This window comes from Neophocaena asiaeorientalis, unplaced genomic scaffold, assembly GCF_003031525.2.
Source record: "Neophocaena asiaeorientalis asiaeorientalis breed wild unplaced genomic scaffold, Neophocaena_asiaeorientalis_V1.1 scaffold49, whole genome shotgun sequence".
Lineage (NCBI taxonomy): Eukaryota > Metazoa > Chordata > Mammalia > Artiodactyla > Phocoenidae > Neophocaena > Neophocaena asiaeorientalis.
The window spans coordinates 3744801-3756508 of record NW_020172456.1 but is presented as its reverse complement, the minus strand read 5'-3'; the positions used below and the strand labels follow the sequence as shown (position 1 = coordinate 3756508).

At 41.9% G+C, this 11708-nt stretch overlaps 1 protein-coding gene across 7 annotated transcripts in view; it reads left to right on the top strand.

Moving 5' to 3' along the window:
* GPATCH2L (G-patch domain containing 2 like) overlaps positions 1–11708 on the top strand; it is a 61811-nt gene that overhangs the window by 272 nt on the left and 49831 nt on the right. For all 7 annotated transcript variants that reach the window (XR_003002240.1, XM_024737770.1, XM_024737774.1 and 4 more), the window contains exon 2: positions 1844–2515. Coding sequence is in view for 6 of the 7 variants with exons in the window: in XM_024737770.1 (XP_024593538.1) it covers positions 1854–2515 (662 nt within the window). In the remaining variant the exon portion in view is untranslated. The remainder of the gene's footprint in view (positions 1–1843; positions 2516–11708) is intronic.

Here is an 11708-nt window from a genome sequence, read left to right as displayed (position 1 = left end):
GTGCGCCTGCCTGCCTCTCTTTTTACTTCTGCTAGTTTCTCGTTCCTTCCGTTGCGTGCCTTGGACAGCCTTTGTCTCCCCGAGTGCTTGCCTGGCCCCGGGACCCTCTCGGACTGTGCCTCCAGGGAGGGTGGGAGTTCCAGGGTTCTTCTGTCACCTCCTGTTCGAATTGCAGCCTTTGAGCCTGGCATTCGACTGCACAGCCAACTGCAGGTTGTTTGGTAACTTCGTTTCACGTTAAAGTTTGTACAGTTCTGCTTGAGCTTTTAAAGCAGTAGTTCTTTATTAGGGAAATAGATTGAGATACGTGCGTCCCCACTTATCTATTTTGGTTTTAGAGACAGTTGTCTCCCAAACCCCAGCCATGGTGTTTTAAATTACTTATTGCTTAAATGAGTGTGGCTTTTGACACTTTGAGTTTTGTTTGGTTGGTAGTTTGGGACTAGGTGTCCCCGTTGCTCCTCCTGCCTTTAAATTGCTTGGCATAAGGATAGCATGAAAATAGATTTTAGAAAGTCCTTTGCAAAATGTAAATTGTGTGAAGGGAACTATGGTCTGAGAGTGGTGCCACAGAGTTTTAAGCTCTAATTATGGTCTTGAAATACGTTGGACTTAACAAGGGCTAGGGAAAAGGTGCTAATTAAAAATTTTTTTTTTTGCCGTACGTGGGCCTCTCACTGTTGTGGCCTCTCCCGTTGCGGAGCACAGGCTCCGGACGCGCAGGCTCAGCGGCCATGGCTCACAGGCCCAGCCGCTCCGCGGCATGTGGGATCCTCCCGGACCGGGGCATGAACCCGTGTTCCCTGCATCGGCAGGTGGACTCTCAACCACTGCGCCACCAGGGAAGCCCTAAAACGTATTTAATTAGATGAACGAAGTATATTAAACGTTTCCCTTTAAAAAGGCATTTTGAAAATCGCTCCTCCTGCGCTCAGCCTCTGGAAGGTTTGCCTATGAAGTGATCCCTGAAGTATGATGGTTTGACAAGAATGAGTTGAAAAACAGGAAACTTTGGAAAGCTGTTAGCTAGAAATCTTAGAGACTCCTCTTATCCTTGTCATTTCAACCTCAGTTATAACGTGTTTTTGTGTGACTGGCACTAAAGTACAAAACTTGGATAACACTTAATTTATTTTCTGAAGGATGGCAAGAAGACTTAAAAGTTGCTAATTATTCACAAATATATGGCATACTCCTTAAGAGTCTTTACCCGGTAGCTTCTGGGTGGTAGTTAGGACCAGAATGGGTGCAAACTTGGTCCTTTTTTTCCATGCAGAGTACAAACCTGGGTCACTACAGATTCTTGGAACACTAAAACTGCAAGCAGCCTTCCGTAAAGTGTGTCACTAAGTTGTCTTTCTCTTCCTGCCACAAACATTCTTATTAGTGACCCCAGACCATAGAACGGTCTTTTCATCCATGGTTTTTCTGCTCCTGTTTGGACAGATGAGACATTCTCTAATCTTTTTAGATCTGATCATCAGGTAATTTAGTTTAGCAAGTTTAACTGGGGGAAAAGGGGAATGACTGATTTATTCCCCTGAGTTTGCTTGTTTTTACTAATAACCCAGTTGTCATCTGGTGAGTATTTTGAGTTTTTGTGCTTTAAGAACATGCTGACTTCGGGCATTTAACAAGGGCCACATACCTATTCTTAATGGCTTAAGGGAGTATGGATGGTAGGAATAGAGTCTAAGGGTAGCCAGGTGAAAGGTGACTTTATTTTCTGTAGACAGGGTGGACTCTGCAGTGCCATGATCTGTCTGAAAAATTATTCAGAAACAACAGATCCTATTCAGTCTTTCTTCTTCTTTTTTCTCTTTTTTGAACCTCCTTTTGGCAGATGTGGCCTCATGGATGAGCTGGTACATGACTTAGCCTCAGCCTTGGAGCAGACATCTGAGCAGAATAAGCTTGGTGAGCTGTGGGAGGAGATGGCGCTGAGCCCTCGGCAGCAGAGGCGGCAGCTTCGCAAACGGAGAGGCCGGAAGCGCCGTTCAGACTTCACTCACCTGGCAGAGCATACCTGCTGCTACAGTGAGGCCTCTGAGTCAAGTCTGGATGAGGCCATCAAGGACTGTCGAGAAATGGCCCCAGTCACCAATTTTAGTGACTCTGATGACACTATGGTAGCCAAACGGCACCCAGCTCTTAACGCCATTGTTAAGAGTAAGCAACATTCTTGGCATGAATCTGACTCCTTTACTGAAAATGCACCTTGTCGACCGCTGAGGCGCCGACGGAAGGTGAAGCGCGTAACATCAGAGGTGGCTGCCAGCCTTCAGCAGAAGCTCAAGGTGTCAGATTGGAGCTATGAGAGAGGCTGCAGGTTCAAGTCTGCTAAGAAGCAGCGTCTGTCCCGCTGGAAGGAGAATACTCCCTGGACCTCATCAGGTCACGGGTTGTGCGAAGCAGCAGAAAATAGGACTTTCCTAAGCAAAACGGGAAGGAAAGAAAGGATGGAGTGTGAAGCAGATGAACAAAAACAGGGCTCTGATGAGAATATGTCAGAATGGTGAGATCTCCCTTACTAAGTCATAGATTTTCCTGGTTAACGTTACCTAAAGCACAAATCCACAGTCTTGATGAGTTCAACTTTCTTTCAAACCAGCCTTTGTAATACTGACTTTGTAGCTCTGCTTTAACCAGTCAGGTTGTGTGTAGCTTCTTAAAGTACACTCATGATCCTGTTTCCCTACATCAAGAAGGCTATATTTTATAGAAACACATTTGTTTCTAAAAACCATTTAAAGCGTGTACCTCTTATTTTAAAAAACATTTTGCTGCTCTTTGTGCCACGTAGCTCATACACAGATACTGTTCTTTAGAACCAGGGCCTCAGTAGAGACTGGTGTGTATATGTATGTATGAGAAAGAGAAAACGCGGGTGCCAGGCATATGGAGTTTGTAAATGTTCTTGGTAAGCTGCCTTTACCCATTAAGAATCATGGCTTTAGATGTTTCTGGACTATAATTCTGTTCTCTGCTACTTAGAGTTTGACTGTATTGAGTTTAACATTCAAGTTGTCTGAACACATGGTAGGCTTTGAAAATAACAGGGCTAAATCGCATCAGTCTTACACCAAATGTCATCGAGCCAGAAAAATCTGTCTTGAATGGGTGCATGTTTAAAACGTCAGTATAGTTTTTGGTGACTTTTAATTTTTTACATCTCAAATAGATAGTCCTAGGGACACTGATACTCCCCAGCTTGATACTTTAATATCATTATTAATATTAATGTGTGATATCTGTTTCTCAGTGTGGATGCTGTTGATGTTTTGGATGGGGCAGTTCTTTGTGGTGAGGGATGTCCCATGCCTTGTAGGATAGTTGCCATCCCTACGTTGTTCCCATCACCCTTCACAGTATCAAAACAAATGCCTCCATGGGTGCTCCCTAAGTGGGTTGAGTAGTCCCAATTGAGAGCCAGTGTATTCTATTATTGTTAATATTAGTTAGCATTTATTAAGCACTACCTGTGTGCCAGGCACTGTACTATTGTGTAGAACATACATTCTTTAATGTCCATAACTCCCCTGTCTGGTAGGTACCACTATTTGTATTTTATAGAAGAGGAAATAGAGGTTATGAGTGTGCAGGTAATTTGCCCAAGGTCACCTAGTAGCAAAACTGGGAATCAAACCTGATTCCAAAGCTCATAGTTAACCACTATGTTTTGCTATGCTTTGAGCTTGCCTTTGCCATGGCACGTTTTCTGTCTCATCTGAACTTTTACAACTGTAGAACAGATGACCTTTCTTAGGACTTGGCTTCTTCTGACGTTTGTCTGAAAAACAAAGGCATAAATCTCACAGACTTGAAGGTGAGGTTTTGTCAGTAACAGGAAAAGCTGTTCAGGTTTGTATGCCTGTACTTTTCATGGGTGGTTTTAATCAAGTTTTTAAAATTTTTCTTAACTAACTTTATATTTGCCAGGCTGTGCAACTAGGTAGGCTTATAATTTGGCTTTCCTGATTTTCCTCTAATGTATATTCTAAGGCCTATTTACCCAATTTATATGTATAATTTTGGATTATAAAGCTTTTTTCCTTATCATTGCTACTTTTAATCAAACAAGAAATGCCTAGTTAACTTGTATCCTTCACACTGTTGAAACCCTCAGTTGAGGTGTTCAAGTTTGTTTCAACGTCAAGCTTACATACCAAATAGTAATCATCGTACTGTTAAGAATGTTTGGGGATGATATTTTTGCACGTATGTATTCCCCAGAATTTCTTGCTAAACTATGACTTAATTGTGTGTGTGAGTGACTGTTAACTCTGTCTTCTCTAAGATCACAGCCCAAGTGTGGTTCCAAATGCAGAGCCTGTAACCTTGCAGTGAGGCACTTCAGTCTTTCTAGGTCCTTCTTACCCCAGATACATCTGTTGCACATTATAGTCAGGTTGTGATAATATACATCTAGAGCTTGGAGAAATTGAGGTAGGCAGCAATTTACTCTTTCAAAAATCTGCTTGGATGTGCCAGTTTGTTTGCATACAGATCAAAGTGTAGAACTTTATATCAGAGGTACTGAGGGTTGTCAGAGTATATGATCCAACTTGTGAAATTATGAAGATGAAGTTGATCATTAAGCTTTACTTAGCCTAGTCAACAGATAGAGTTCTTTTAAAAAGCATATGTTGGACTTCCCTGGTGGCGCAGTGGTTGAGAGTCCGCCTGCCGATGCAGGGGACGCGGGTTCGTGCCCCGGTCTGGGAAGATCCCACATGCCGCGGAGCGGCTGGGCCCGTGAGCTGTGGCCGCTGAGCCTGCGCGTCAGGAGGCTGTGCTCCGCAGCGGGAGAGGCCACGACAGTGAGAGGCCCGCGTACCGGGGAAAAAGAAAAAAAAAAAAGGCATATGTTAGGTGTTCTAGGTTTGAAAATCTGTGTCTCAATCAGAGAGCTTTATTTCTACTTTCCTTAAATTCTGCTAACTATCTAAACATAGAGTAATTTTAAGCTTAACCGATAATTCTTTTCGCTTTTCTGTTTCTGTTCTTCCTTCCATTCTATACCAATCAATCCCTCAGGTGTTCTGAGGAACTGAAAGTGGTTATGATGTAATAGTTTTTTAAAGCCTTCAGAAAGCTCAGTTATTATTTTAATATTTTTCTTTGCATGTGTGTTCCATTCTAAAATGGATCAACTCTTTTGTAAGATTACTTTCTACTGATCTTTATTCAAATTGTCTATATAGCAGCTATTAATTAGGTGAGTTATAGCCTAATTTTGCTTTATTCTTCACTAATACATCATTCATTTGTTCCCCTTGAATTTAATTTAGCTTCTTTTCTTTCATAAGTGAATTGGTTTGGTGATGGCCTGAAGTCACAGTCAGGAGCCTTCCTAAGGTGATGTATTAGAAGCCGATCTCACAGGAAAGAAAATATTCCCTTCTGTTGGAAGCCGAGTGACAGAGATAGAGTGCTAAACCTTCCCCCTCCTTCTCTAGCCTAAGCTGACCTTCTGCGCCCCTTGGTGCCTCTTGTTTTCTTATTTTTATAGAAAATCAATATCCTTTCTGACCCAAACAATAGCTCAGAAGCAAGAATAAATGGTAGAAAGCTGAGATCTCTGTCCATCACCTCTCACTTTAACTCCCCCAAACTCTTTAATTATGAGGGTGCTTTGCTCCAGGTGTTTGCAACAGTAAAATTGCTAAATGAGGACCATTTTAACCAAAGATTGGGTGATCAATAACACTTTATAGCAGTAGCTTGTTGGATCAATAGCGTTCATTATTTCATGGTTAAGGTAAGTAGCCTCCTTTGCAAGTGGAGGTCATTAATCAGGGGTTACTGGAGCTGTGGAAAAGACTCTGTGTGGTAGGTTGAGGATGTTCTGTTTTCTCTTCTGTAAATAGGGATGCTGACCAAGAGGATATTTACCATTGTTGAAGATTGTACCATTGCATTTGAGAGTATTGAGTAGCTAGCATAGAGTGCTTCTGTAGATTTATTCAAAGCTCTGCTACTATATCCTTAGGAACAACTGAAAAACAAAAAACAACTTGGGAGATAGATTTGATACTATTGTATTTGAAGATCTGTCTCTTGAAAGAAATGTTAGGATTATTCTGTGACTCCAGAGGAAGGAACTAGGACTCATAGGTAAAAAGTACAGCGTGTGAAGTGTTGCCTCAGTATAAAATATAACATTCTAAAAATTAGGACTCTATAAAAATGAACTGAGTTGTTTTATCAGGTGATGAGTTCTATGTCACTGGAGGGATTCAAGCCTGGGCTTGGTGACCACTTACTGAGTTGCTGGAGAGTTGGAGAGTTTGAACTGAATGACTTCTAAGGTCCCTTGCAACACTGAGATTCTGTAATTCTTTTCAGTCACAACCTCCTTCCCATCATTGTAATTTCATATTTTAAAAAGCATCTGATAAGCAGCCTCAACTGCCCCTAAAATATTTATGAAGACATAAAACATTGCAAACTCACATCACCAGAGATCAGGACTTACAGCTGGCTTACTGCCAAGATTTTCTCAAAGTCCGAGGCTGATAGAACTGCACTAGAGAGTGCAGTTGGAAGCCCACAGCAGTGGTGAAGCTGCCCTGAAGGTCGGTAGTGAGGCCCTGCATTCTTCCTCTATAGTCTGCCCTTGGTTCAGGAAGGCAGGGTCCGGTTCAGTCAGAAAATTGGGCAGCTACAGTTTGAGCCAGAGTGTTGTTCTACCCTTTACTTGCCATCAGTTATCTTTCAGTTTCTCTTGGGAGGCTGTAACTCCCAGAATGTACTTGGATAGGGAATCGTAGTGTTTTCTGTGTGTGTATTTGTTTTGAGGGATAGGAGGCAGTCATAGCATATTGAGTTCTGGGAAATACAGTTTCCAAGAGTAGTTTACTGTTGGCATGGACAGGGAAGGAAAAAACACTCTTAGTAGTAGTGCATTCTGGAAACTGGAGTGTTTTATATAACTTCATTTATTGTAGACTCCTGGAATGGGCCCAGAATCAGGCAGTGAGGGTCAGAAGAAGATCCTTTCTCAGTCCCACATAGCTACATGTGACAAAAGCCTACCAGTGACACTGGGGATTAGGCTAGGGACTCTGCACATCCTCTTGGCCAGTTGTAGATGTGACAAGAGCTTGTTACCTGTATCCAAGGAAGTAGAGGATGGAACCAGGGGTAATTTACATACCCTTTCTGTTGGCAAATACCAAATTTTAGGTAAACCGGTTCTCAACAAGAGGCTTTTGGACAAGTTATGCAGAATGAGGGAAAGGGAACATCATCCTGAATGTTCAGTGGAAGAACACATCTTTGAAAATGACTGCCAGTGGAAACCAGAAGAACATTTTAGAAAATCTTCATTAGGATGCAAGGAGATATAATCACTTTGAAACAGGAGCAGTAAGTCATAAGGACAGAAAGATAGCTGTTTGAAGCCCAGTAGTATGGGAGGAAAAAGTGTAGGGAAGTTTGAAATGTAATTGCAATGTTAAAATGAAGGACAATTCTTTCTGCAGAAAATTGAGTTGATGATGTGGAAAACTTTGGAAGCCCTCCCAAAATGCACAGAGAGGAGATAAAAATGAGAGAGGAGGTGATAGATCTGGAGGACAGGGATAGAGGCCCAGTCTGCAAGTATGTAAATACTCCCAAGGAAGAAACCAAAGCATAGGGATAGAAGAGTGATTTTAAAAATATGACTGAAGGGAAAACATGTTCCTGTGTTGAAAAAATTAAGTATACAGATTGAAAGGGAAAACTAATGAAAAGAGACCTCTACCTAGACATATCCTGGCAATATTTTTGCATTGTGCATTGATGGTGGGAGGGGAGCAGTTATAAAGAAAAATCTTTAAAGGGATGAAAATAAGGTTGATGTTGATCCCTACAGTACTAAATGTGAGGGGCTATCGACTTGCCTGTAGAATTTTGATGGCAAAAGTCTCCCACCTTCCCACCGTGAATTTATATATAGCTAAGATAGATTTCATATGGAAAGGCACTAGAAAGACATTTTCAGATATCAAGTCTCAAAATATATGCTCTTTAAAAATTTACTCTGAAAAGGTATTTCATCTAACTGAGGATGAAACTGTTAGTTCTAAGAAAAGGTGAGTAAGAAAAGGATGGGTGGAAAAAAAAAAAAAAAAAAAAAAAGGATGGGTGGACTTCTCTAAGGCACAGCCCGCGGCTCAGTAGCAGAGTCCTGACAAAAATCATTATCTCTGCAAAGTATACCTGATTGCGGTGGCCACGCTAATGAACCTGTGAAACTAGAGAGGTTGCTGCCTTCTTTTGTGGTGCCATCGGAATGAAACTGAAAAACAAACTCCTTTGTTATGCATTCTCATAACTTACTGTGAGAGTAATTTTGCAGTTGGTGTGAGATATTTCTCTGAAAAACCTGTCCCTCAGTCCTGTTTACTTTCAGAATCAGAAGTCTGATTACATATAGTTACAAGTGTACCACCTCAGTCCAGAAAAAAGAAGGAAAAAGAATTGAGTAGAAATGTTTTGGGTGATAGGTCTAGGAGTGACCTTTCCATTTTTTGTAAATTCTAAGACAATTAAAAATTTTTGTTAAGTGTATTATTATTTAATAAAAAAATTAAAATGAAAACCCCTTAGTTTTTAGCATGATAAAGTAAGACATTAACTCTATCCTGCTTGTTTCTTTTAAAATTAGATGTAAAAGACACCTCTTATTTAATAATCTTAAATGGGTGAGAAACCCAAGTGGTAAAGTTACTGATACCAACTTTTGAATATAGATGGTAAACTAATTCTATACCTCCTTACTGAAATTGTGACAAGTATAAACTACTTTGATTCAGTTCTAAGTTAACAGTCTTATGTGGTTAGGAATATGAAAGAATTAGCAAGCTCTCGGGTCAGAGGACAAGCTGTGTTTTCCCCTTCTCAGCTGTGGGAATTCAGAGATTTAACTTAGAGAAGTTAGAAACTTCTTGTTAGGGCTAGAAAGGAGGGAATTATTTTCAAAAAAGCATTCATAAAAATGCTGTATTATCTGTTGCTGAAGAAAAAGTTGCCCTAAAACTTAGTAGCTTTATAAAACATTTATAGCCTTACAGTTCCTGAAGTCAGGAATCTGGGAACAGTTTAGCTATGTGATTCTGGTCCAGAGTCTCTCATACTTTTGCAATCAAACTGTTGGTCGGGGCTGCAGTTGTCTCAAGGCTTGGGTGGGGCTGAGGAGTCCACTTCCAAGCTCACTCACAGGGCTGTTGGCAGATCTCATTTTCTTATTGGCTGCAGGATCGAGAGAGTCTCAGTTCCTTTCCACGTGGGCCCCTCTACAGGGCTGTTAGCATTCTTAAGATATGGTAGTTAGCTTCCCCTAGAGCAAACTGTCTGAGAGAGACAGGGAGAGAGCGAGCTCTCACTCAAGTACCCAAGGTAGAACCCTAGTGTTTTATAACCTAGTCTCAGAAGTGACATACTGTTAGTTACATCTGCCTGTGCTACTGGTTACACAGCCCAACCAGGGTGTGAAATACCAGGAGGCTGGGATCACTGGGAGTCATCTGGGAGTCTGGTTACCACAGGTGGCCACTGGTCTTCCGAAGATTTTTCCTAACTTAGTGTGGAGCCAAATTCAGGAATAGTATTCTCAAACTAATTATTTCCTCAGAACATACTGAGAGAGTGTTTTTACTGTGATTTCAAAGGAAGGGCATTCAGGAACTCTAAAGGCAAGCAAGGTATAGATCCCTGAGAATGTATTTTGTTGTATTTTAAGTAAGTATACTGAAGATGAATGTTTACTTTTTAAATTTAAGATATGGCATTAAGGGAGAGAGCTTCTTTCTGAAGTGAGTTTGTAATCTATTTTCTTGATGTTCAGCACATATGATGCATTTTTAGCTGATGAGCTCCTGAAGGCTGGCCCTATCCAGCAGAAGTACACAGGCTCCTCTCCTCCTCTGAAGTGGTTTCCCTTAACCATGATGTCCCACCCCCTTCATCCCTCCACTTTGTTCATCACTCTAGATGAGGGTTCTTACCTTTTGGGCCAGATAATTCTCTGCTGTGAGGCCTATCCTGCGCATTGTAAGATGTTTAGCAGCAACCCTGTCCTCGACTCGCAAGATGTCAATAGAATACCAGTTTCCTCTTCCCCCCTCCAAGTCCTGACAAACAAAAATTTTTACAGATATTGCCAAATGACCCCGAGGGCTGGGGTGGGGCAGGAAGGTAGGAGGAGGGGGACAAAATTGCCTCCAGTTGAGAACCACTGCTCTAGATGTTTCTGGTATTGAGATTGGGTTTTTACCTCATTGACTCTGCTTTTACCAAAAAGTATGAGTTTCAGGGCTTCCCTGGTGGCGCAGTGGTTGAGAGTCCGCCTGCCAATGCAGGGGACACTGGTTCGTGCCCCAGTCCGGGAAGATCCCACATGCCGCGGAGCGGCTGGGCCCGTGAGCCATGGCCGCTGAGCTTGCGCGTCCGGAGCCTGTGCTCTGCAACGGGAGGGGCCCGTGTACTGCAAAAAAAAAAAAAAAAGTATGAGTTTCAAATTAGAGAACTCAGTAAGACCAAAACATTGATCTCTTCTATAGAATAAAAATACAGTGATTTTTAAATGGAGAGTTTTGGGCTTCCCTGGTGGCGCAGTGGTTGAGAGTCCGCCTGCCGATGCAGGGGACAGGGGTTCGTGCCTCGGTCCGGGAGGATCCCACATGCCGCGGAGCGGCTGGGCCCGTGAGCCATGGCCGCTGAGCCTGCGCGTCCGGAGCCTGTGCTCCGCAACGGGAGAGGCCACAACAGTGAGAGGCCCACGTACAGCAAAAAAAAAAAAAAAAAAGTTGGGAGAGGAAAGCCGCTGGAACTGCTGGTTAGGTTGACTTTCTTCTTTACATTTATGTTATTTCAGTTGGATGTGGTTCAGTTGCTTCTAACAATGTTATAATAATTAGATAATACAATTAATTGGTAGTCCAAAATCTAGGCTTTAATTTTGTTTGTCTTATTTTAAATGATGACTATGCTGCTGAATTGTGGAAACATTTTTTAATTGAAACCCTTATAGAGAAGTGCAATGTGTTATTACTATTTTTACTCACATATGAATATTTTTGAGACGTTTTCTGGCTTCTAAAATGGGGTGACTTTCTCAGTATTATAAGGTTAAATTCTAGGCTTGCCCCACCCCTTAGTTGGAGAATTTTCTTCATTGGAAAGCATTCTTCTTTCTGTGTTTTCACACTCTTCTCCCATAGTCTAAGTTTTTTATAAAATGCATGCATTTAAATTGTGGTTGACATGCTTCTTTGTTAGTTTTACTGCTGGTTATAGCAGGGTCTGGAATATAGTAAAACTTAATAAATGCTTACTAAGTGAATGAGTGAAAATATAGGGGAAATAGTGGGGGAAATCCTTCCTTCTCCTTCTCCTGTTAGAGACTTTTTTTTGCCCCAATATAGAATTGAGGTTTTTCATTTTTCTTTTTTTACGGTACGCGGGCCCCTCACTGTTGTGGCCTCTCCCATTGCGGAGCACAGGCTCCGGACGCGCAGGCTCAGCGGCCATGGCTCACGGGACTAGCTGCTCCACGGCATGTGGGATCTTCCCGGACCGGGGCATGAACCCGTGTCCCCAGCATCGGCAGGCGGACCCTTAACCATTGCGCCACCAGGGAAGCCCCTAGAATTGAGTATTTTTGAATGACATATAAATTATTTGTAGGGTTAATACATTTCTACTCAAAAATATTTTAG